Source organism: Nilaparvata lugens, chromosome 12 (genome assembly GCF_014356525.2).
Source record: "Nilaparvata lugens isolate BPH chromosome 12, ASM1435652v1, whole genome shotgun sequence".
In the NCBI taxonomy this organism is placed as follows: Eukaryota; Metazoa; Arthropoda; class Insecta; order Hemiptera; family Delphacidae; genus Nilaparvata; species Nilaparvata lugens.
The window spans coordinates 14,855,381-14,882,299 of NC_052515.1; the positions used below are offsets into that span (position 1 = coordinate 14,855,381).

General features: G+C 34.4%; 3 protein-coding genes across 3 annotated transcripts in view; 2 read left to right on the top strand and 1 right to left on the bottom strand.

Moving 5' to 3' along the window:
* The window catches only part of LOC111055362 (host cell factor 1-like), a 119,428-nt gene that overhangs the window by 82,359 nt on the left and 10,150 nt on the right, over positions 1–26,919 (bottom strand). The window lies entirely within an intron of this gene.
* LOC111062609 (rhomboid-related protein 4-like) lies at positions 9,403–10,140 on the top strand. Its single transcript, XM_022350299.2, has one exon. It carries the CDS (start codon positions 9,403–9,405, stop codon positions 10,138–10,140), a length of 738 nt encoding a protein of 245 aa, XP_022205991.2.
* LOC111048624 (endochitinase) overlaps positions 13,315–26,919 on the top strand; it is a 30,654-nt gene continuing 17,049 nt past the window's right edge. The window contains exons 1-7 of the mRNA XM_022334550.2: positions 13,315–13,726; positions 16,580–16,667; positions 18,098–18,258; positions 19,677–19,842; positions 21,481–21,703; positions 23,230–23,353; positions 24,365–24,562. Of these exons, the coding sequence (XP_022190242.2) occupies positions 16,580–16,667; positions 18,098–18,258; positions 19,677–19,842; positions 21,481–21,703; positions 23,230–23,353; positions 24,365–24,562 (960 nt within the window). The 5' untranslated portion in view covers positions 13,315–13,726. The remainder of the gene's footprint in view (positions 13,727–16,579; positions 16,668–18,097; positions 18,259–19,676; positions 19,843–21,480; positions 21,704–23,229; positions 23,354–24,364; positions 24,563–26,919) is intronic.

Below are 26,919 nucleotides of genomic sequence, written 5' to 3' on the forward strand. Positions count from 1 at the left end.
GAACATTTGTTAAGTGTGGACAGGGCTTCTCAATATTTTTCTAATTTTATTTCGTTTTGGGTTGTGTGCTATTATTGTATTTTTATTCTAGATTCAATCATTCAAATTAACCTCTTTATTTTAAACTCTAAACATAAAATTGATTTGTTCATCTTATTTGATTTAGTTCTCATATTATTTCATTTTGTGCTATTATTGTATTGTTATACTAGATTTAATCATTCATATTTATTTCATTATTTTTACTTGATTTGTTCATCTTATATTTAATTTTATTGTTATTTTATTTCGTTTTGGGTTGTGAGCAATTAAAATGTTAAAAATTAAATACTTTTTTAGTCATCCTCTAAACCAATAACCACCTGGCTAATAGAACTTCGAATTTATTCTTCACATTAATTCCGGCGTCAAACCTTAATAATTGAGATTCTGTGATTGAATTTCCTTGTCAAATTCCATGCCAGTATTTGTGGAGTTACCTTGACGTCAAATCTATTTTATTTTGACCCTGAAATTGCACCTTCAAGACTTGGAAAAGAGGAAGAGGGAGAGGAAGAAGAAGGAGAAGAAGAAGGAGAAGGAGAAGAAAAAGGAGAAGAAAAAGGAGAAGAAAAAGAAGAAGAATAATATAAAGAAAAGAAGACAAATCAGTGATAATCTGTATTGTGTTGAAAGAGAGTGGAACTTTCTTCTCTTATCTTTTCTTCTTCTTCTTCTTCTTCTTCTTCTTCTTCTTCTTCTTCTTCTTCTCCTCCTCCTCCTCCTTCTTCTTCTTCTCTGGTCTCCTTCTTCTTCTACTCTCTCCTTCTTCTTCACCTGTCTCTAAGTTCTCTTGTCTTCTTCTTCTTCTTTTTCTTCTCCTCCTATCTTATTCTTTTTCTTTTTCTCTTCCTACTCCTCCTCCTCCTCCTCCTCCTCCTCCTCCTATACCTCCTCTTCTTCTTCATAGTTTCCCCTCCTCTCCTTCTTCTACTCCTCCTTCTGCTTTTTCTTTTCTCCTTTTTCTACTTCTCCTTCTACTTCTTCTTTTGCATCCTCTATCCCGCCTTCCACCCACTTTCTAATCTCAATTCAAAAACATCTCCTCTTCAAATAGCTCCTCTTTTTCTGCATGGCTGACAAGTGCAGTCAACTGACCTTAAACAACAACTAATCTATTGATATCATTCTGCTTTTAAACGCCCTGTATGTTGTAAAAATAGCTACTAAATAAATCTGAGACAAACTTGAATAAACTGATCTCAGCGGTCCAGATTTGCTTTAAAGAACATAAAATATATATTATACTGATCTTATATAGAATTCGTTCTGAGTTGAAAACCAGTTTCACGTTGCACTCTTATTTATATTCGAAATTGATTTGCAATTTTTTTTCGCGGCCGAAATGAAAACTGTTCCAGATAGCCTACATAGAATAATTTATGCAAGTTAACTTGACCACTTTCTTACTTTCTTCCTGTAAGTTACGGTGAAACTTTTAGAACGAGAGAAATTTCTCTTGATTTGCAAGAAATTTATTGATGTGTGCATTCATCGACTTGACAATGACCTAGTGAGATAAACTTTAAACTGCCGATATCTAGTCAAATAAAAAATCTGGTGTGGCGCACTCACACAACTTTCCTTGCCGTTATGAGAATTGATCACCTGACGCTAGTGTTCCCGCGCATCTCAAGTATACTTTTCAAAGATTTGAGCCAGCTGGTGACAGGCTAATAACGCTGAAGACACACACACACACACATACAGATCAATACCCAAAAACCACTTTTTTGGACTCAGGGGACCTTGAAACGTATAGAAATTTAGAAATTGGGGTATCTTAATTATTTTCGGAGAGCAATACTTTCCTTACCTATGGTAATAGTGTAAGAAAAGTAAAATGTATGCTTCACTCAAATTTTCAATTAAGTCAGTTTCGGTTGAATCTTGAATGATGAGAATTGAGAAGCCAATTCTCAACGAACTATTTTCTTCTTCTTCGTCTTCTTCTTCATCTTCTTCTTCCTCTTCTCCTTCTTCTTCTTCTTCTTCTTCTTTTTCTTCTTCTTCTTCTTCGTCTTCTTCTTCTTCTTCTCCCTCTTCTCCTGCCCTGTTCTTGAATGTAGTTATGAATGCAAATATTATTATACTGCGAGCCGGAAATAGCTTCACTGTGCAACAAAAACACTACTAGCCTAACAAAAAGAGCACCGCTAAAATATAGAGCACACAAGTGAAAGTACAGACACTCTAGAGTCTAGAACGAAGCGAATTTCGTTTTGCGCGCGACTTTTTTCAGCGGAAGACCTGTGTCATAAAATGCATAATTTATATTACAGTCACTTCAAACTGTTAGCATTTCTTTTCGAATAACATCAACGCTGTCCATAAAATCAATTACTAGTAGCTCTGTGAACAGTAGACCTTACGCAGTATTCTCATCCATACGTATCTGATGTCACCTGTTCTAGTTGATTCAGTTTAATCATAATTTACTCTTAAAACTGTTATATTTGTTTCCTCCAAGATCAAAAACTCACTCATGTTAATAAACTCAGTTCACTTTTGAATTTGTATCCCATTATGATAATTTATCCAGTTCCGTGAAAATCTCTCCATCTGATAAAAATATATCTCAACTATTTTAAAATTATTTTTTCGATCAAGAATATAATAATTTCTTCAGTTCATTCAATCATTTTTTATTTTATTTTCAATCACCTATTAAATTGGTTTTTCAAATGTGAGAATATTGATAATGATGGGCACGCACACAGCCTACTATAGCCTACTATTTTATCTAAAGTAAGACATGGCACGTATCATAAAAAATATTGAAACCCTACCTTATAGAAATAGACATGGCCAGACATCTGTGTAATGCATGCAATAAATAATCGAACGAGTGTTATTGTATTGATAAAGTAATTGGGATCACTTGTCAGCTGATTGATTATGAATAATTCTGTAGTCTGATTAATCCTATCTTCAAAGATCTCTTTCCTATATATAGGGCTACTTGTAATATAAATATAAGGAAAATAAAAATCTCAGTACCCTTTTTTTAAAATATTTTAAAAAAAGGGTACTGAGATTTTTATTTTCCTTATATATATATATATATATATATATATATATATATATATATATATATTATATATATATATATATAATGATATCAGAGTATGGAGGAATTCCTTCTCGTTTAATATTATCCTTAAAATGCAAAATTTCAAAAAAACCTTGTGTATACATCGACGCGCAGTTGAAAAAGGAATATTCCTGCCAAATCTCATCGAATTCTATCAACGCGTTTGGCCGTAATCGCGTTACATACAGACGACAAATGAAAATCCGAGTTAAAACATTACCTTACAACGTTCGGTCAATGAAAGCTCTGTTCATTTATGCAGGAATAATTGTGAAATATTCATGTCCGTCTACAGTTTTTCTAGAGTGAAAATTGAGAGAATGATGAGGAGAAGAAGGATAAGAATCGTTAGGGGATTGAATTAAAGAGAAACATAAAATTGAGAATAAAGAGAGAATGGCAGTCGTGAGGATATTGTATCAGAGAGAAACATAAAATGGAGAATAAGGAGAGAATGGTAGGAGGAGAAGGATGTGAATAAGAAAGGATAATAATAAAAGGATATCGAATCGAAGTAAGACGTTTGAAGGAGATGGGGAGAAATAATAAGAAGGGGAAGGAGAACAAGGAGAGAAGGAGAAAATTGAAAGAAAGTGATGAAGATAAGTAGAAATGGATTGTAATTGAAAGAAAGTTGAAAAGGAGATGAATAACACAAAGAGAAGGTGAAACAACAACAAGAGGACGAAGAAGGAAGACTATAAAGAAAGATAAGTAGAGGAAGATCACTTACAACAGAAGTGATAAAGAGAAAATACAGGGATATATAAAGATAGAGATGAAAGGATATGATTAGATATCATCTCTTTAGATAGGAGAGAAATAATCACAGTAACATAATTATGAATAGGAGAATGAGGGGAAAGAAGAAGAGAGTAAGGTGGTAGAGGAAAAGTGGAATGAAGGAGACTAACAATTCATGGATCTCCTTCAATAATTATTATAGAAGTAGGAATTCACTTAATTGACATGTTCGATTAATGGATGTTCAAGTACAGTATTTTACAGTATTGCACTATGAAAATATAAGCATTGGCTACAGTGGTATTGCAAGAATATTATTTCTCAAGTTGATTAGTATGTCAAAAGAGTATGTTACAATGATGCGCTTGGGACATACGGTATGTATACACAAGGATGGTATAAATAGCTATTCACTATTCTTGTTGTAGACAGACATTGACGCTATTGCATCGATACAAGGTCACAGAATAATTAATAAATAGTCTTTCAACGTTTCAACGTTTGTTCAATCAAGAACCAGTGCTTAAGTTATGTTCTGTTTTCTGTAGCAAATTGGTATAGAATCTATAACCATACCAGATTTTCTAGAGAATACTAGTTTACTTTATAACTTTTAGGGCCGGTTTCCGAGCTCGGGATTTAGCTAAGTTCTAGCATAGAGAAACGATAGCATAAGTAGATATCCCATGGTATAGGGCGTTTATGTCGCAACTTTTACTGTTATCCCAAGCCGATAGTTCACATAGTTCTTTCCTGTGAAGCTGTGTGACGCTGGTAGTCTCTCAAATTGTGCCGTTCATACACTCTCACCCCAACAAAACAGTAAAAATTGACAATAATCGACAGTAATCGGCTTGAGATAACAGTAAAAGTTGCGACATAGATTCCCTATACCATGGGATATCTACTTACGCTATTGTTTCTCTATGGTTCTAGACTTTAAACAGCTGGAGTCAGAAAATTAGCTTTCCAAAACGGGGCGTAGTCGCAGGTTTTTTTAACACTGGTCGCAGTTTTTATTTTCTCATTTCTATAATTGGAAACGATTTTCCTTGACGAAATTATTAAAAATTGATGAAACTTCACACTATTCTCTCTTTATTTTATTTTGTGTTTAATTTTCTAGTTTTTCGAAATTTAATTCAAACGTGACTATGACAATGACTACGGCTACGCCCCGTTTCGGAAAGCTAATTTTCTTACTCCAGTTGTTTTTAAGTCTAGAACTTAGCCAAATCCCGAGCTCGGAAACCGGCCCTTGGAAGTTTTTGACAATTTTGCCAGTTTGTTATTATTTCGTAAAATAAATCTCTCTATACAGTGTTACTGTGTTGGATTTTCAGACTTTATTTTATGGTAACACAAAAGCTTACAGCATAGAGAAAGGATAAGCGTAAGTTTGTTCTCTCTCTCTCTCATGATCTTTCTTTGCTCAATATTATTGTAAAACTCTACAGTCTGTGAATATATGATACATCATGCTTCTCTACCCCTACTGGTAATTATTTTCAACGCTAGAACTTAAGTTGAATTCTGTTTTGTTAAACACATGAATAAAGGAATCTGAATCTGATTCTGTATCTCTCTCTCGGTCGTGTGTTGATAGAACGAATATTATTTTATATCCTTTTCAGAGAATTAACAATTATTTGTTGAAACACCTCCGACTCATGAAGTTACATCACAATATTATATTATCGTTATTCTAATTAATTGCATTCAATCTTTATTCCCGTTGATTAATTTTCATACTTCGTAAAATTCGTTGAATAATTAGCATTACCGTCATTTAATGTAAATTAGTGTAGTCTATGAGCCAGTAAATATTGTAACATACATAAAGAACTAAATTTTTATTCCCGTTGATTAATTTTTATACTTCGTAAAATTCGTTGAATAATTAGCATCACCGTCATCCAATGTAAATTAGTGTAGTCTATGAGCCAGTAAATATTGTAACATACATAAAGAACTCTAATCTAATCTCTTTGTCATTTCTGGTAGTGTGTTGATGGGAGGATATTATTTTATATCCTTCTCAGAGAGTCGACAGTAATTATTTGTTGAAACACCGCCGATTTATGTAGTTCAATAATAATATTCAGTTATCGATATCGTTCATTTCTCACTCTCTTATCTGTTTTTAACGTATCTTTTCATGTGATTAATTATATTCTCATATCTTTGAATATTCTTGATAAATAAAATAACATCATAGTACTTTTTTTGAAAAGTTTTGAATTGATTACGGTTAAAATTAACCGGCTGTTGTGCAACCGGGTCCAAGTAGCCCTAAATATATACATTTCAATAAAAATAATCTTGTACCAGAAATAAAACATTGCACAACAAGAAATAAGTGACTGAAGTTCAGTGTCACCTCTCAGGGTCTTTGAACCTGACCAGATTTCAACAAGCTATTTTTCCTCAAAAAGCCTTTTTGACTCTTCTTAAATATCTTCTCTGATTTTATCTGCTGTCTCCATTCCAGGAGTGCTTGCCAGACCGGTAGCTACAAATAAGGCAATACATTCTCTCTCTTTTTATTCTCTCTGTCTTGATGTTTACCCTCTCTTTTATTCTGTTTTTCATGTCTGGTCTGCGAAAGAAAATCTTGAAAAAGCTCAGCACGTGAACCATTTTTAACTCAAGCTCAAAATCTCAAGCTCTCTCTTTGTTTCATTTTCATCTAGGCTACCTCTTCTCATTCTCTTTTTGGGGTTGTGTGGCAGAGAGGACATAGAGTCCTAATTCCGCCCTTAATAAAGTGTGGCGAATCATATGATTGCCACCGCCACCTGTGATGTTTTCAACTAGCATAGTTTGTTTATCACATGTAACAGTTTTATTTTTATATTTTTTCCAGAGTCCAATTTTGTCTCTCAAACATTATAAATATTTCATCATTTATCGAATCTCATTTAATCAATTTCAACATATAGGAAATCAACAAATTAAATTCCTATACAACCAATATAGGAATTTAATTTGATGATTTCCTATATGTTGAAATTGATTAAATGAAACTCGATGAATGATGAAATATTTTTTAATGTTTGAAAAACTAAATTGGACACTGGATAAAATATAAAAATGAAACTGTTACAAGTGATAAACAAACTATGCTAGTTGAAAACATCACAGGTGGCGGTGGCAATCATATGATTCGCCACAAAGGCAATTATTCAATTCATTTCAATTCTCTCTCACTCTCTCTCTCTCTCATCCTCTCTCTCTTTCCTCAGTAAAGTGTCCATGAACCCAGTCTAAAGATGTTTATCAGTGAACGAGTTTTTAGTCTGTGCTTGATGTCATAGCACCACTCTAGTTGAACATTTAAAAGTACATTATCACTATCGTCAACGATAAGGAAAACATTTCTCCTTTGTCTCTTTCCATTTGTCATTCTATTTTCCTCTTTCTGGTTCATATCCAGTTTGTCTGGAACTGACCTTCTTTGACTCATTCCAGGTTCAAGTTGACGGTAGTGAAGACTAGGGCCGGTTTCCGAGCGCGGGATTTAGCTAAGTTCTAGACTTTAAACATCAATAGTCAGAAAATTGTCTTTCCGAGTCGGGGCGTTGTATTATTTTCTATGATAATCTTTATTTTCTCATTTCTATAATTGGAAACGTTTTTCCTTGACGAAATGAAACATTCCTGAATAATTTAAAATAGCTGAAACTTATTACCATTTTCTCTTCATTTTATTTTGTGTTTAATTTTCTAGTTTTCCGAAATTTAATTTAAACGTGGACTGGGACTACGCCCCTTTTCGGGAAGCCAATTTTCTGACTCCAGCTGTTTAAAGTCTAGAACCTTGAATTCCGAGCTCGAAAACCGGCCCTAATAGAGTTAACACCAAAGAAGACCATACCTCTTTAATATCTTCGGTTTACACCATCTACATTGTGTCTTCGCTAAACCACGATCACGATATGGTTGCATTTTTTAGGCCGGGTTTCACCAGGAACTAAACGTGTCGTTTTATAGTCTGGGTTTGAACAAACAGCTGATTTATCTCTGTGCATGTTTTACAGTTTTCAAATTATGATTCTGATCAATTGATCATCTGTTAATCACCTGACAGCTGCCACACATATCCATTACAACCAAAATTGTCTGCATGATGTTATGAATTTATTTTGACAACTAAAATTCCAGTAAGTTTACAAATTGAAGAGGTTAAGTAGGCCTACAAAAATGTTATACTTGTGCAGTGTTTATAAGTTGTTATAGCAGATTTCCTCAAGTGTTTACTCAGTTTCTAGAAGCTTCATATGAACAATTTTTTAATTTATTGGCAATAATTTTCCAATTCCAATCAAACCTATATAAAATGTAAACATGTAATAATGGTCAACAACAAGTTTATCAGAACTGGCACAAAACTCTCTTTCCAAAGAAGATTTAGTGAATTACTAGTCTCTTAAACCTGAATCGAATTATCAGTTTATATTTCCTACTATCTGTTTTTGAATTAATTCAACTGTATGAACAGTTCAAAAATTGTATAAAAACGTTGACAGTTTGTAATTGAATCGAGAAATTATCATCTTTTATCAAAGCTCACCTGAATGGCAAACTGACAAACAAATTTAACCTGAATGGAATTATTAGTTTCCAAACAGCTAACTCTCTTTCAAAAAATGTTCTAAGTTTAAACCTTGTTTAAAATGTTTTAAAGTTCAAAAACTCTAGTTCAAATAATGTTGTTCAAAGTTTGAAGAAAACCGTCTGAGTATTCGTGAACGAGTTCTAAGATGTCCAACCAAGACAAAATCTAAGCCCATCATTAGCTTTCATTTCACCATGTGCCTTCTACCATAGAACTATCTGAAGAAAACTCTCATATTATTGCAATTATTCATGGTTCACAGTGTAAAGAAAACTGTTTATTACTTGTGAACAAAGTTCAAAGATATCCAACCAATACAAGCCAGAAACAAAGTCTATCATTAGCTTTTGTTTTGTCATCTATCATAACAATTTTTTTGCAGTGAAATCTTCTTGCAGTTATTATATTTGAAGGGTTCAATGTTTGAAGAGAGCCATTTATAGTCTAGTTAGTCAATCACAAACAATTGGACAGAAGTATAATTATGTTGAATGTTGGAAGTTGAAAGTTGAAAGTTGAAGACTGCAAGTTGAAAGTTGCAAGTTGAAAGTTGAAAGTTGAAAGATGAAAGTTGCAAATTGAAAGTTGGAAGTTGAATGTTGAGAATTGATTGTTGAGAGTTGAAAGTTGAAAGTTGAAAGTTTCAAGTAGCAAGTCTAAAGTTGAAAGTTGAGAGATGAAAGCTGCAAATTGAAAGTTGAATGTTGAGAATTGATTGTTGAGAGTTGAAAGTTGAAAGTTGCAAGTTGAACGTTTCAAGTAGCAAGTCTAAAGTTGAAAGTTGAGAGATGAAAGCTGCAAATTGAAAGTTGAATGATGAAAATTGATTGTTGAGAGTTGAAAGTTGAAAGTTGAGAGTTGAAAGTTGCAAGTTGAAAGTTGCAAGTAGCAAGTTGAAAGTTGAAAGATGAGTGGAAACCGCTCCAGAAACGGAACTCTCGGTCTAGGAGTTCTACTACTTTTCCTAGACATGACCAAATTCGGGCTGAAAGAAATCCCTCCCGTGACATTGGTCGCCATTTTGGGTCAAGTTTCCCTCTTCCTAGGGGTGATTACGGTGCCCTGGGACAAGTGGGACGTCTGCCTAAGTGCTGACAAAGTCTGGAACTCTCTGGAATTCCGGAGAATGCTACTTTCCACGCTGGAACACGCGGACGACATGCACCTCTACTTCAACATGGGGTCCCTTCTGTTGAAGGGGTCATTTCTGGAGAGAAAATACTGGAGCGCTAATTTTTCTATACTGATCTTGTTTTTCACGCTAACAACAAACGCAATCTATGTGTCGTTAGCTCTAGGGTTATCATACATCCTCAACAACCCTGCTGTAATGGAGTCTTGTGCGATTGGCTTCTCCGGGGTTCTGTTTGCTTTAAAAGTGGTGACAACTCAAGAAAGTAGACCCACATACATGCAGATTGAAGGATTGTGGGTTGATTCAAGGTATGCCCCATGGGTTGAGCTCATAGCCATACATTTTGCGGTTCCCAACGCATCGTTTTTGGGCCATTTGGCTGGAATTTTGGCGGGAGTTTTGTATGCGAAAACGTTTGTGGGTAGACATGTAGATGAGGCGATAGAGAAGTTCACCGGAAGAACTGTGGAACATGATGTGTATTATTATAATATATTCGAGGACGATTAGTTTGAACGAAAAGCTGGAGCAGAAAATCGAAAACAGCATCGAAAATTAAATAGCTTGAAATAAAATTTGTTGAACAAATAAATTTGATGTTGACAAGGCTTACTAAATTCAATAAAGGGTAATTGAATTCAGATTAATTAAACAATGATATATTATATCAGAGACGAATAATCTTTTAGAGCCGGTTTCCGAGCTCGAGATTCAGCTAAGTTCCAGAATTAAACAGCTGGTGTCAGATAATTGACTTTCCAAGACAGTTAGTCGCGGTTTTTAATGATAATCTTTGTTTTTCATTTCTATAACTAGAAACGATTTTCCTTGAAGAAATGGAATATTCCTTAATAATTCAAAATATCTGAAACCTTACACTATTTTCTCTTTATTATTTTGTGTTCAATTTTAAAGTTTTTCGAAATTTAATTCAAACCTGGAGCAAGGTACCTGGAATACAATGTACCTGGAATGTCAATGTATCCTAGGTACATTGACCTGGACTACGTCTACGCCCCGTTTCGGAGTCAATTTTCTGACTCCAGCTGTTTGAAGTCTAGAACTTAGCTGAATACCGAGCTCGGAAACCGGCCCTTAAGCATTTCTTTCATTTTGATAGCTTGATGTTAAAAAAAACGAAAAACTTTGAAAAATATCACCAGTAGAAAGTTTCGTTTTAGCCTTTGCAGCCATGTTATGATTATAGATGTACATCTTGAAATATCATTATAATCATATTACAATGACATAAGCTAAATCTTTACATCCCTCAAAAATACGGGTCAAGGAAAACAATGGACCATTACGCTACAGTGTAGAAGCAACTCATTGTCTTATTTTGCCTAAATTGTCTTGAATTCACGGTTAACCTGGACGTTTCAAGAATTCGTGACAAATAATAATTTAATTTCTTTCAAAATATGTGTGTCACAGTCATTCGGTTCGCAAAGGAAAGAGTGGAAAATAAAAATAAGATGTAATAAAATAGTGGGCCTACTGTATGGGAAGAGTAAATGAAATGTTTGTTTTAGTGGGAGTTTTTTCACCTACTACTTGCATGCAGCTTATTCTTTGCATTCAGATCGTAACTTATTACAATAATGAATTATTATAAAAATGATTTGTAACATACATTCTTTAGCGAAAAACTAAAACTGAAACAAGTGCTACTATATGCCTGAGAGAAAATGCGCGTTGAAATATTAATGATATCTTTGGTCGACGATAAACACGACCAAATGAGTTTATTCAGAATAAAATTGATTACATAAACATAATATAACTTAGGTTTCAATATTGTCTACAGAGAACTATTACAATAGTACAACAGATTACTCAATTGCTACGTTGAGAGATTTGTAAATTGAGTTTATGTTTGAAAAATTGAGCTCTCATAATAAACTCAAGACAATATTATACAAACATGATTCAAATTGCATTTCAAATTAATTTATCGCACAAGCCTAGGGATCAAGTGGACACCGCCTTCAAGCTCAGAAATCAATCTTCTCTATAATATAAAAATGAATGTCTGTTTGTGTGTTAGTTTGTTTGTTCCCTATAGACTCGAAAACTACTTGACAGAACTGCATGAAACTTTGGGAATATGTTGTGTGAATATTAGGGATGGTTTCTGACCAGAAATTTCAATAGGGGGGCTAATAATAATTATATATTAATCCATTTTACAGACCTATGTTTTCAAAATTGTCGGCCGAGCGACTAACGTAGAACGGGAAGATCATCATGATTCAAGATCATGTTGTGATAATATAATCATCTAAACTTACCAGCTGTAATAAACACATCACTCTGTGATAAAATTGTTTACTGGTATTAAAACGATAGTTTTAAGCACATAGAAAGTCCGTATTGAGATGTGAATAAGAATATTGATTGTAAATAAATAAATTTCATGATTCACCAAATTAAGTCAAGTGTGACATGAGAGATACATCGACTTTTTGGCGGTACGAAGATCGCCGGGTAAGCTAGTAGAGAATAAAACTTGAAATTATTGGGGAACATCAAATTTCATATCAGTACTTCCAAGACCTATGGCGGTAGATGTGCAAGGAAAGTAATAAATAGAATAGCACTTTTTTTGCTTTTATAGAGAAGAAAAAATATAGCTGAATTATGGATTTCTAGCTTACCAAGCTACTTATCATAATTATTATCATACTTCAAAAAAATTGACGTATTTTCATGAGACATTGTAACATTTATTAATGTTTTTCAATAATTTATTGATGTGTACCTGTTACTTGGTAAGCTAGTAATCCTAAAAACAGCTAAAGTTTATCATTCTTCTACTTCAATTTCACAATGTCTCTTGTAAAGACATTAATTTTTTGATTGAATTGATGAAACAATAACCTACATTACTTCATGTGTAACAATCGACATGAAACGATCATTACGCTCTAAGCACTTATTGTTTACTTAACTTACTGTGAGAAAATCTTGATATAAGTAACACACATACTAAGTAGTGTAAATTCAACTTCTTCTCCTTCTTCTTCTCCTTCTACCTCTTCTCCTCCTCCTTCTTGTTCTTGATGTTGTTGTTCTTCTTCTCCTTCTACCTCTTCTCCTTCTCCTTCTTCTTGTTCTTGTTCTTGTTCTTCTTGTTCTTCTTCTTTTTTTCTTCTCCTTCTTCACCATCTACCACTTCTCCTCCTTCTTCTTGTTCTTGTTGTTGTTGTTCTTCTTCTTCTCCTTCTACCTCTTCTCCTTCTTGTTCTTGTTCTTGTTCTTGTTCTTGTTCTTGTTCTTGTTCTTCTTCTTCTTCTTCGAAATCGCTCAGCTATTTCTTCCTCTCCTCCATCGCCTTCTTCTCCTCCTCCTTCATCCTTCTCTTCTTTCCCTCCTTTGTCTTCTTCTCTTTCCCCTCTTCACCATCTTCCTCCTCCTCCTCCTCCACCACCTCCTCCTCTTACTCCACCACCACCACCTCCTCCAAATCAGCTACACCACCACAGTTTCACTCTTCTTGTTCCTCTTCACCCTCTTCTTCTATTCTTCCTCTTCCCACCCAACCCACCGGTTCTCGCACTCCTCCCTTCATCACACCATCCTCTCCTCTGTCTCTTTCACCGTCTTCTCCTTCCACTCCTCCTACCACTTCTCCTTCTTCTCCTCTGAAATCGCTCAGCTACTTGATAGCGGTGCTCTCCTCTTCTGTTGCCAGTCTTCGCTTAGACTTCGGAGGAGAGACTACTTGAGGAGTCCTTGAGTAGACCTCCTTAGACCTCTGTGGGAGTGGTTCCTTGATCCTCTATCCTTGAGGACATCTCCTTGACAGTCTTCAATCTTCTCCAACCCTTGGGAGTGGTTCCTCAACTCTATCCTTGAGGATATCTCCTTGAGAGTCTTCAATCCTCATAGTGAGGAGAAAGATAGAAAGATTCTTTCTTCTCTCTACCGAAGAGTGAGTGAATCCTTCTACCACAAGGAGTGCAGTGATTAGTTTTTCAGTACCTCTAAAATTTTTGTATTTTATGGACGAATAGTTTCAAATAACTTTCATTTGTTTCTTCAAATTTTCGTCAGTTTTCCACCTTGATATTGGATATTCACTGTTTTAATCAAGGTAAGTCGATTATAGCTTTCCACGTTTGTTATCTTAAGCGATAAATTTTCGAATAAATCTAACTAATCTCCTTCAAATTATCGTCCATTTTTCGCTTTGATATTGAATATTGACCGTTTGAATTAAGAAGGATCCGTTATAGCTTTGGTAGAGAGTTAGTGGCAAGGATACTTTATTCTTTCCGAAGAATGGACATTGATATGTCCAAAGCTCCGCCAATTTATGTAGATGCATAACAATATAATTATCTATAGTTATTACAAATTGCTTTTCTCATATCATATACAGTTCAATAATTATTTTCTTAGTCTATATTATGTAAATTCATCTATAGTTTTCCTGTATTGTAAGCTATTATATATAAGTGTATAAGCCAGTACTGTATATATTGCAATCTACATAAATAAAGCACTCAATCAATCAATTATAGCATAGATAGAGTAAAGCCGCGTTTACACCAAAGTTATTAACAAAATTTTAATAATTTAATCCTTATAGATTCTATTAGATTGAACATAACTTATCATACTTATGATGAACATATGTGTTTGTCAAGTTCCGTTCAATCTAATAGAATCTATAAGGATTCATTTATAACCATTTTGTTACTAACTTTGGTGTAAATGCAGCTTAAAGATACCGTTCAATTGAAACAATCATTTACCTCTGGTTATAGTCTAACTTTTTCTACATTTTGAAAATGTGAAATATTTTATGATTAGTAGAACGATGGTTTGTAGTTATTTGGCTCGGTTGATGAAAAGTCTGTTGAATTTTAACTGTGATTGAGTGCTAATTGAAGATGTTTTACGCTTCTTTGATTGGTTCTCCTTTCATTCCTAAACTTTAACAGACCTCTGTGCATCCGGGTTTTTCTCTTCCCTCTCGGCTTTCTTATTGATATTTTCCATTTTATCCTATAATTATTATCATTTTTCGTAGTATTTTTGGTAATTTGGTTCATCTACTGTATTCTGTTTGTAGACTTTTTCGAAGTTCAGAAATTCAAATTTATATTTATTTAATTTATTTCTAAATGCATGAACAATTCATACAAAAACTTCATAATATCAACTGAAATAAAATCAGCACTTGATGTAATCATCATGAATTTTGTCAAATATCGAAAATTTGCATTTTCCATGAGATCCATGATCATTACATCTATTAGAAATAAAGGTAGCACTTGACTATAAAGATCGGGTTTACAATATTCATAAATATTTTAAAGAATCTGTCAAATATTAGTATCAATATCTAATAAATGATACCGGATGCTCATGCTGAGATGGACGATAAAATTATCAATGAGGAAGTATTTCAAAGGGTTGAGGAAAAGCGATCTCTTTTTCGTATTTTAAAGGACATACAATATTCTCGGCCTGGCCATGTATTTAGACACAACGAATTCACATTAAGAATTCTGAAAGATATAAAATAATTGGACAAAGGGCTCGTGGAAGACCCCTGCTACAATATCTGAAGCAAGTGAGCAAAGATCTAGGGATCCAGACAACTGAAAAGTACAGCTCTGGACAGAAAACTATGGAAAGCTGCCTACATTGCTACCTCTAATACAAGGCCCCGGCCTACGATATTGCAACGTCGCAGTGTAAGCCTAGAATCTAATACATGATTGGTGAAGAAGATTTTAAAAAATACCAGCTGATCTTTTTCACCAATCATGTATTAGATTCTAGGCCTACACTGCGACGTTGCAACATCGTAGGTATTAGAAGGTATACATCGTATATACGATGTATTAGATTGGATTTAATAAAATACCAGCTGATCTAAGCAAGTGAGCAAAGATCTAGGGATCCAGACAACTGAAAAGTACAGCTCTGGACAGAAAACTATGGAAAGCTGCCTACATAGCTACCTCTAATAGAAGGCCCCGGCCTACGATATTTGGCCCCGGCCAACGTCGCAGTGTAGGCCTAGAATCTAATACATGATTGGTGAAAAAGATTTAAAAAAATACCAGCTGATCTTTTTCACCAATCATGTATTAGATTCTAGGCCTACTCTGCGACGTTGCAACATCGTAGGTATTAGAAGGTATACATCGTATATACGATGTATTAGATTGGATTTAATAAAATACCAGCTGATCTTTTTCACCAATTATGTATTAGATTCTAGGCCTACACTGCGACGTTGCAATATCGTAGGTCGGGGCCTTGAATGTATTAGAGGTGGCTATGCTGCCTACCAATTGAATGATGAAGCTAAAGAAGAAGACTTGATAAAGAGTTGTTCATACAATCATGTTTCAAGATGTAGCCTATAAAACTTTCACATAAATCTTGAAGTAAATTCATGTGCAGTGTAAAGCTGGACCCCATCATAATATCAGCGTCAGTGAAAGCATAGAGTAAAGATACCGTTCAAATTATTATTAAATAGATTATTTGTCTCAGGTGAAAGTGACCGGTACGAGAGTATTATTCTCATAAGCTCTAATGGGACTATTCATACTCGCTCGGTCGTGTTGAGTGTGAAAGCTCCCATTTGAACTCATGGAAATTATATTCTCACTGAGCCGGTCACTTTCACTGATACTGATTGGGAATCCAGATTCAGGGAGTATTCCCCTACATAACTACAGTTATCGTGCATTTTGTAAGAATGACCCTACAGTAGGCTGCTAAGAAGAGTTAAGAAAATGAAAAGGGAGATTCTTCTTATTCATTCATTCATTAAATACTGTCATCATAATAATATTATGATCAGGGAGAGAAAACTAGGCTAAGCCTGTACTATTTCTCTCCCAAATTTTATGTGGGTTATGATAAATAATTATTATCAACTGCAATAGATATCTGATGGACCTACTTTTTTCTATTTCAGATGGAGAATAATTATTCAAGATGTATGAAAATAGCGGCGTCATTATTATTTTTCGCTACATTTTTCACCTGTGCTCATGCAGAGAAAGGTAAGAGAAAAATATTTGTTATTTATTTTCAAGAGATAATGAATGCAATCATATTGCATATTGATGTTTTAGAATTATATAGAGCTGTAGATTTGGTGAATGATATGAATTATGTGCAATCATAGAAGAAATGATACTATATTTAAAGAAGTAATATACCATCTCTGGTGCAATTTTTTAGAATTGATCTAAGATTATCAGTCTTGTATAGATGATATCAAAGATATTATTACACTTTTTGTGTAGTTGAGAAGTTGATACTTATTTATTTATTCATATTGAATGAAAAAGACTAAGAAACTGTCAAGAAGAAGATTGTTTCTTGACAATTTCTTAGTCTTTTTCATACGATATTATTACAGTTCAAATGAATTTTATATCATACACATTAGTTATTTGTCGCATTAAGCAGTGTCCACACTGAACAAACATGTTCGGCAAACATGTTTGTTGAGGAGCTCAGGGACAAACATTTTTAAAAGTTCGGACAATCATTGTTTGTCAAACAAAAAAATAACTGTTTTTCCAAACATTTTCAGTGTTCACAGCTGTAAAACATCTGTGAAACATAAAACCTGTTCTTCCCACTTACATATATTTGGTTTGGTGACGCACCCACACTGGCCACGGGCAAACATTGTTTGTCAAACATAATAAAATTTGCCCAAACTTTTTCAACAAACATGTTTGTAGAACATTTATTCAATGTGGACAAGGCTTTAGACCTATATCATCAACAACTTAAACGTGTTAACAGTTTTCGGCCTGTGAGCGTGTGATGTAGTCTATCTTAAACAAATAAGAGCGGACATTCCTGCGAAATTCTCATCTTAATTATTTTAATAAAGTGAACTGAGTTATTTTTCTCATAATGTGCAATAGGCCTTTTTTGTATGACTTTTCTTGTCCTCACTTGCGCACTATCTGACTCTCTTTTTCTCGAGATATCTCTCGAGAAGTTATAGTGTAATTATTCATATTAAATAAAAATTTAGACAATTTCTTAGTATTTTTATTTAAGCTTTTATAATATTGTTAACATAAATCGATGCAATTTGATCTGTCCTTTCTTGGAAAAGGATGAAATGGAGAATGTAATCAACTTGATTACAACTTACTTCCAATACAACTTTGAAGAGTTGATAGAGTTGGGAAGGATATAGACTCATTTTTCTAGGATTTCAGAATTGGGAAGAATAGCTCTTTGGGAAGGACATTCTTCATTAAATTTCATCCTTTTCCAAGAAAGGACAGATCAAATTGCATCGATTTATGTTAACAATATTATAAAATCTTAAATAAAAATACTAAAAAAATTGTCTAAATTTTTATTTAATATGAATAATTACCACAATATCAACTTCTCAACTACACAAAAAGATTATAAAATCTAATCCAATTAAATCTGAATCTGACCTGAACTTTTGCAGATGCCAGAATAGTATGCTACTTCAGCAACTGGGCTATCTACAGGGAAGGTGTGGGGAGGTACACCATAGATGATATACCACCAGGAATGTGCACCCATCTTGTCTACTCCTTCATTGGAGTCAGTAATGTCACGTGGGAGGTCCTAGTTCTCGATCCTGAGGTGAGATAAATCACTATCATCCTATGAAGAATAGTAACAGATGAAATATATAAAAATTCTGTGAGAAACAAAAGAATATGAGGAAGCTGAAAGAATAGTAAAAGATGAAATATATGAAAAAAATTGTGAGAAATAAAAGACTATAAGAAAGCTGTAAGAAACAATATGACTCACTTGAAAAGTCAAACTCATGGTTGTCATAACCGGAAATTCTTAAAAATTATAGAGATAGACTACCGGTTTCAGTTGACACGCCATTGTTCATTTATTCATTATCAATCTCTGATAAAATGAAACTAAAATGAAGAAAATGAGGAAAATAGAATAGGATTAGTATTCTATTTGATTTCGTGGCAAAGTTTGGATAGTAAATAATGTACACTCTCCCACTTGAATGTTTTAAAGTATTAAACAAGTGATATGATTGGTGGATGCATGAGTTGAGCAAACGTCTGTAATTGGCCGAGTCAAGCCACTCCCACTATTAGCGGTTTATAATGTAGGCCTGCTGACATCATCAGCAATGGCGGTTCATTTTACACACTAAACAAGGTGAACGTCTGCCATTGGCTGAGACAAGCCACAAGTCACATGAATGGCGGTTCATGATCATTCATACTATTTTTTTCTCGCTAATGTTACTTGCTTTGAATTCTAAGTGAGCCACAAATAAATGTAATATCACATGGATGACGTCCAACCCACGCCAAACATTCATACTATTTTTCCCTCATCCCATACTATTAAACGAGCAACTTCTGTTTATATGTTTAGATGTTTGTATTTCACCGGATCTCGAAAACGGCTTTAACGATTCTCACGAAATTCAGAGCATAGTAGGCTTATAATATAAAGATTCGATTGCACTAGGTTTCATCCCTGGGAAAACTCGCTGAAGGACATTAAAAGGATAATTATTATTCATCCTTGAAAAAACAGCCGATAATAATTATTTCATCGTCTGTTGGCGATGGAAGTGAGTGAGCGAGTTCATGTGTGTGGAACTGTGTCAAAATTATGACTCAGCTGTTCTAATCATTCAATCAGGTACTTAGTGCCGGTTGCAAAAAAGCCGGGTTATTTTCAATCCTGATTAATTCCAGTAGATCCATCTTTTTGAAATTGTCTTCTCTGATTTGGTTCACGTGAAGTTAATCAGGACTAAAATTAAACCGGCTTTTGTGCAACTGGGTCTCTGTGAGGGAAATAATTGCATTCCTCTGGGAATTAATCTCTATTTACTGTGATTAAATAGAACATTTCTGTATGAATGTTATTATAATTTCTTCTTTCTTAACAATTTTTTTATGCTTTTGTACTCCAGAGCGAAGCTCGGTCTCCCCATATTTAGCCTAATAAGTTGTTAGTGATAAATTTTCGGTGAACAAAAAACAATTTAATTTTTTTTGTCTGATTAGGTGGATGTGGAACAACATGGCTACAGCAACTTCACAGCCTTGAAGCAGAAAATGCCAGGACTGAAAGTAGAATTGGCAGTAGGTGGCTGGGGAGAAGGGGGTCGCAAATATTCACAGCTTGTTTCCATGAAGGAGCGTCGGGATTCATTCATCAGGAGTGTGGTTGGTAAGTTTGTATCATTTTAAAATATATAATACAGTATTCATATTAAACATATTCTTTAAATGTAAAAATCAATTAAATTTCAGGTCCAATTTACACTGAAGTGACGTGGCAGTGGCGTGGCGTGGACGTGGCGGTGACGTAGCTTTTCGACACGCCACTTCAGTTCGCATTGGGTCATAAGTTTATATGGGAGTGGCGTGGAAGTGACAAAAAGCCCGTGCCACGTCACCGCCACGTCACTTCAGTTTGAATTGGGCCAAATACACCAAACTTTGAATTAGACATTTGAGACTTGGGTGAATCGACCAAATACCATGTTGCCTTGATATATTCAAATTGACAACTCTACATCGACTGTGTTGTCGAATCAATTCAGTCATTTGGGCTTGCGTGAAAAGATGGAATTTTTCTACAATCTGGCAACACGGATATTTATCAAGTCTCAACGTATTCTCTACACAGAGTATACTCTTCTGTTTTGTTGAATAAAAATGGACGTGCAATTGAATAGGTATATCCAATCTTATGAGCTTAATAATAATAAATAATAATACTGAGGGTGATGCCCACATAAGCTCTTAGGCCTGTTCGTGGGTAATGAGTGAAAGAAATGATGATAAGAGATGACGACTACTTTTTAGGTAGATGTGACCGATGGCTTATCGTCTCCTCCAAAAGACGGTGTGGCCATTTCTATGTGATTGTGCTGTGGTCAAAAACTTTTGCCCGGTTGAGATTCGAACTCGGGTTCTCTTGATTATCAGACCGGCGCGTTATCACTTAAGGTTCTCCAACGAGTCACCCAACGAGCTTGAATGAGAAGATTGAAATTTTACACGATTTGGCAACACAGTGTTATTACGGTGAAGGCTTAACTTGTTTAATATGTGTAGTGAAGTTCTATTTTGTTCAGTGAATGAATGAAGTAGACAATAGACGAGCAATATAACTGTACAATATAGTACCGCTTTATAACAAAAGGCTACAAACTATAGTAAACAAGTTATAGACACTGCGGCCTGGGGCCTGTTTCATAAAAGTTACAAGTCCTGTAATACAAGAGAATCATCATTCCAATTACATGCTCAATATAGTCGATAAAATCAGCTGTTCATGTATTACAGGACTTCTAAGTTTTTATGAAACAGGGGCCTGATGTTTAATTCGTTATTATATTCCTTATTACTATATTCGTTACTATATATATTGTACAATAATTATTGAAGTTTTATTCAAGCCTCTAGTGTAGTTATGCTTCTATATTCATGCAATGCCAGGGATGACTAAAAATTTCCCCCTTCTCTGTAGAATACCTGCACAGATACAATTTTTTTTGTTTTGTACTGATATGGAACAATGTCAGAGATTACTGAAAATTTCTCTTTTTCCCTGTAGAAAACATACACATATACAATTTTGTTTCGTACTGTTATGGAGCAATGCCAGAAGTTACTGAAAATTTCCCCCTTTTCCCTGTAGAATACATGCACAGATACAAAATTATTTCGTACTGATATTGAGCAATGCCAGAAACTACTGAAAATCTCCCATTTTCCCTGTAGAATACATACACAATTTTGTTTCATACTGTTATGGAGCAATGCCAGAGATTAATGAAAATTTCCCTTTTTCCTGTAGAATACATGCACAAATACAATTTCGACGGCTTCGATTTGGACTGGGAATATCCGGGGGCAGCGGATCGAGGAGGCAGTTTCTCGGACAAGGATCGCTTCTTCTATTTCGTGGAGGAGCTGAGGACAGCTTTCGTTAAGGAAGGAAAAGGATGGGAGATCACTATGGCTGTGCCTTTGGCCAAATTCAGGCTCAACGAAGGATATCATGTCCCCGAACTTTGCGAGTGAGTAGATCCATAGTATAATTTTCTTATTATAATTGATATTTTATTATATGTTACAATAATAGCCCACTTTGCAACTATGAAAAATTGAAAAATCAATTGAGTTACCTATTATAGAACTATAGTTAGGTCCACGTTATAATGTCAGTGGAGAAAGATAGGAGAACAGCGTAGCTGATTATCTGTCTTGCCACTGCCTTCCATAGAGGATAGCTGACACCGGTATTATTGTTAATGTAGCCTAATATTAACTGTTCATCCTTGTTAAAAATCACAAATTATATTCCATTCCACAAAAAAATGAATTTCAAATAAAATCAAATCAAATTTTTTTATTGCTGTAACATTTTTTCAAAATGGATTCCCAAATTTTTTTTTCAAAATGCAAAATAATTCCCAATGATTGATTAATACATTTTCATGATTGTGATTAAATATTTTGTATATGATTATATTTCTATATTGTTGAAACACGATCTGGCAATGTTGCGGAGCTATAAGGGGATATCGCTATCTGCTCTGTCGAATGATAAACAAGGATAGCAACACCAATGTTAATCGAATGCTGTCATTATAACGTGAACCTCACTATAGTCTATAGCCTATTTCTATTTAATTTTTCATAGTTGCAAAGTGGGCTCTTATCCGTACAAATAACAATAGCTGGAGATATTGCTCAATTATTGTTAATTGCTAGAGACTCTCTATTTACTCTAAATCTCTAAAGTACGATAAATAAACTGAAGATAGATTCTAAGACTCTTTTTGTGCTCATTATTGCGTTCATAACATCCATTTTGAGCAAAGAAATGACGTACCAATCATACAAGCAAGCTCAGTATTTGGCATACTCACAAAGTAGGGGAACTCTCACCTGATTGGTCGAAGGCTTGAAGTGACTGTTTTCGGATTCGGCCACTAGATTGCAGCTGTTACTAGATTGAGTAAGAATTTGACAGAATTGACCATTCAATGATATGAATATTAACATTCATGGTATGTCGAATGTGAAGTTCTATAATAATCAAATTAAATAGAAGATCATTCTCTCCATCTTTTATCTATGATTGTATTTTTTCGTTAGAGCTACTTTTATTATAAATAAAAAAATTCAGTAACCTTCTAAATTATTGTGTCACAACATGTTTCAGACACTAATGCCATTTTCAATTCATGAAAACATGTGACATAATAATTTAAAAGGGTACTGAGATTTATATTCTTAATTATTTTATCTGGGCTATGATTCTATCTTGAGCGTACTTCAATCCCAATTTTAAATTAAACTTCTAAACTTTTTTTAAATAAATTTATTAGAATTTCAGACTTGTGGATGCAATTCATATCATGTTGTACGAAAAGGCAGTTCAAAGTCTAGCTACATGAGTCAAACTCGATTAAAACAAGATAGAAACAATAGCGTAACTTAAGCTATTGTTTCTCTATAGTTTTATCTTGAGCATAATTAAGACTCTATTTTAACCCATATACTTCTAAATATTTGAAATAATTCATTCTAATTTCAGACTAGTGGATGCAATTCACGTAATGTCATACGACTTGAGAGGTAACTGGGCTGGATTCGCTGATGTACATAGTCCTCTCTATAAGAGACCGCATGATCAGTGGGCCTACGAAAAACTAAACGTTGTAAGTAAATAACGTATGATTATTTAAATATATTTATGATTATTGATATGATTCGTTCTTACTCACTCCTCAGCTCTACAGGTCTTTACAACCCTTGGCCTCCCTCACATAGCCTCTCCATCTGTCTCGATCCTCGGCCTGCCTCCTCCAGTTACGAACTCCAGGCGTTCTTAGATCGCGTTCCACATCATCCGTCCACCTATTTCTCGGTCGACCTTTTCTTCTTCTGTTATATATTTTCTCCTTCCATATACATTTCACCACTCTTCCATCTCCCATTCTCAAAATTTGCCCCATCCATCTTATTCTGCCAGCTTTAATCGACCGCAAAATGTCTTCATTGTTTAAGAACTCCTCTATTTCAAAATATGTTCTTTCTCTCCAGAGACCATTCTCAAAAACAGGGCCCAAGATTCGTTCAATCAACCTAATATTTGATACTGCTGCCTTGCAAGAATGGGTAGAATGAATAAAAAGCTATTATTTGATCCTACTATCAACACTAGAAACTGAATTTTGGCAATAGCTAGAGCTAGAATATAAACTTAGGGTAACCGTCCACTCGATCCGTTCGGCCGTTGGATCGGTCGAATCTGCCGGCCGTGATGTGTTGAATTTTCAGCCGTCATTGAAATAGAACAATGCTTGTAAAACATCTTTATGACACAGAACAACTTCAAAAAAACAAACAAGACAGTGGAACAATTATAGGTTAGGAACACTAGTTGTTGTCTCAGCTCGACAAGCTAGTTCGGCCGGATAGAGCCGGAAAATCTCATTCATTTCGGATCGAAACATTGATCGGCCGGAGACGGCCGTATGAACGAACCTGTTGCAATGGACGAGCATCTATTCCTTTCTTTGTTGGGGGATCGTTCGGACGAGTTCGGTAGTTTTCGGCCGATGCTAGTTCGGACGAAATCGGTTCCAGTGGACGGCCCACCGTAGGATTAGCAGCAATTGCAAGCTTTTATTTAATCGATGACTTATTTTCTAATCGACTGATTCCAGAACGATGGTCTCCAGCTGTGGGTAGACTACGGATGTCCACCTGATAAGCTGGTGGTTGGAGTTCCTTTCTACGGACGTTCGTTCACTCTGAGCGCAGGGAACAGTAACTACAATCCTGGCACTTATATCAATAAGGAAGCCGGAGGTGGCGCCCCTGGTAACTATACTAAAGCCAAGGGATTTCTCGCTTATTATGAGGTGAGCACCACTACTATTGCAAAAAATGAATAATTTTCTCTTTAGTAAGATTCATTTTAAACTGAGAGCATTGGATCAGCTGATATGCATTAGTTCCATCAATGCAATTGCAATTGATTGATTGATTGATTGATTGATTGAGTACTTTATGTAGATTACAATATATACTGGCTTTTACACTTATACTTATACGGCAAAATTATAGATGAATCTACATAATATAGACTAAGAAAATGATTTTTGAACTGCATCTGATATGAAAAAAGCAATTGGTAATAGCTATAGATAATATTGTTATGCATTGTCACGTTATTCTTTATATAAAAATAACGATTAGCCTCCTGCTTGGCATCAGTCGGTAAAGCATGAGATTTAATATAATTAGGCCGTGGTTTTCTAATAGTATTCAGTCTTAAAAAATCTTGATAGGCCTAGATATGGGCTTCTCCTATAACTCTTGTAATTCAATAAATAATAAATATATATGAAAATGATACTTATACTATAGAGATGAGGAATAAAAAATAAATTGCACACCATGAAAATTTCACACATATATTACACAAATAATGCAAAGATCAATCGAGGCAAAAAATATATATAGAGCGATAAAAAATATAATATAAAAATAGAACAATAATTGAAATCAATAAAAATATCACAGGCTAACTTTATATTCTAGATTTATGGCACGAATCATTACCATGTGCCTTTATCTTAAAATCATATGCATTCTTTTGCATGTAGCTGCGATATGCACTTGCTAATACTTGTCGACTTGGATAATTCAATCAAAAAATATGTGCTCTAAGATCAGCTTGATAAATTAGCCACTAATAATCCAAATATATATATATATTAAAATCTCTAGTATTTAGTAGATTTATTTGTATCGAATATATATTTTTATCTCAGGGTGCAAGATTCGGCACCTGACGGAATAGGTAGAGCCATTCATCTAGTGAATTAGAACTATGATAAATTATCGCAAATTGTATTGCAAAAAATTAAATATTGTATGCATACGTTTGATAGCCTAGATTTCGTACTTCTTTGATTAAATAGAAATTTCTAAAATATTGATCTATATTTTTCTTTCAATTAAATACCTTTAATACTAATTTTTTACTTGCGCAAGTATTACTCTTATTAATTTCTCAATTTATAATAACCCTTTCGGCGAGCTAGCTTTGATCATCAGATTATTTCGAAGCACTAGGGCGCCCATCACTAAATTCAAATTTAATCACTCACGTGTCGAAAATCTTCTTGTAAGCCGCCGATGTCGATCCAACTCCATGTGGTCCGGGAATATGGTAGCCGGAATCGTCTCCTCCAAGGGGTTATAAATTTAATTAAAATGAAAAATGACTTCTGCTTCACAATAGCATCACGAAGTCTTTTAAGAAATTTAATAATTTACTTTAACTTTAATTTTTACAAAATCATTAGTAAGGTACTTCGCTCTAAAATATTTGGGGTCCTCTTATGGTGGCATTTGGCTGGCGAGTGCTGGTTCTTCCTTCTCAAGTTTTACAGATCCTCTTTCCGACTTTCAAATTAGCATAAAATTTAAATATCCCAATCCTCCGCCATTAAATTCAAATAGATCTTACAAAAAATGCCAAAATATTGCTTAGATTATATGATTAATAATTTCTTTGCATTCGAGCCATATTGATAACATAGATTACACAAATTTTTACACAAAAACTAGTACATTTATATAAATATATATAAATATTTTTGAATTGGCCTACAGTTGCCGCCTATTAACTGCCGTTTTACTATTGGTGCATGCAAATTTTATTAGGTATTCATGCGCCTGGTAACTCTTATTTCCTGAATACATTAAATTATTTTTATTTGGTTTTTTATTTATGCTCTTTGCATGCTAGTTAATATTCTATACATTAATATTAATTCCATGCTACCTAATAATTAGCCACGTGGACGGGTGTTTTTTCACATTGCACACCATCCGAATGCAATAAAGCTCTGCCAAGGGGTTTTGGTCAGATTCTACGTTCTTCGGTTTGATCGATCTCTAGGTCACCGATCCGTGAATACATCTATATAACCTCAATCTTCAAATATTTTATAAATAATCTATTTATGAGTAGTAAACTTCCTTCAAATCCTTTTTAAGTTCTTGTACCATTTAGCCAGAACAAGCTGATGCTATCTAATCTTGTTTATTATCTGCTTGGCGATATTAGCCAATTACTTTATTTTTAGACCTATTACTATTTCTGTTAGGGCTTTTCATCTACCCAGATTTAAATATGTTACACGCGCCCCTGGGTTTGAATTCAAAATATTTGAGAATCACAATGTTTTTAATGAAAACCCACCCT

Coding starts and splice junctions, on each gene's coding strand:
- LOC111062609 (XM_022350299.2), top strand. CDS start 9,403: ATGAGTGGAAACCGCTCCAGAAACGGAACTCTCGGTCTAGGAGTTCTA.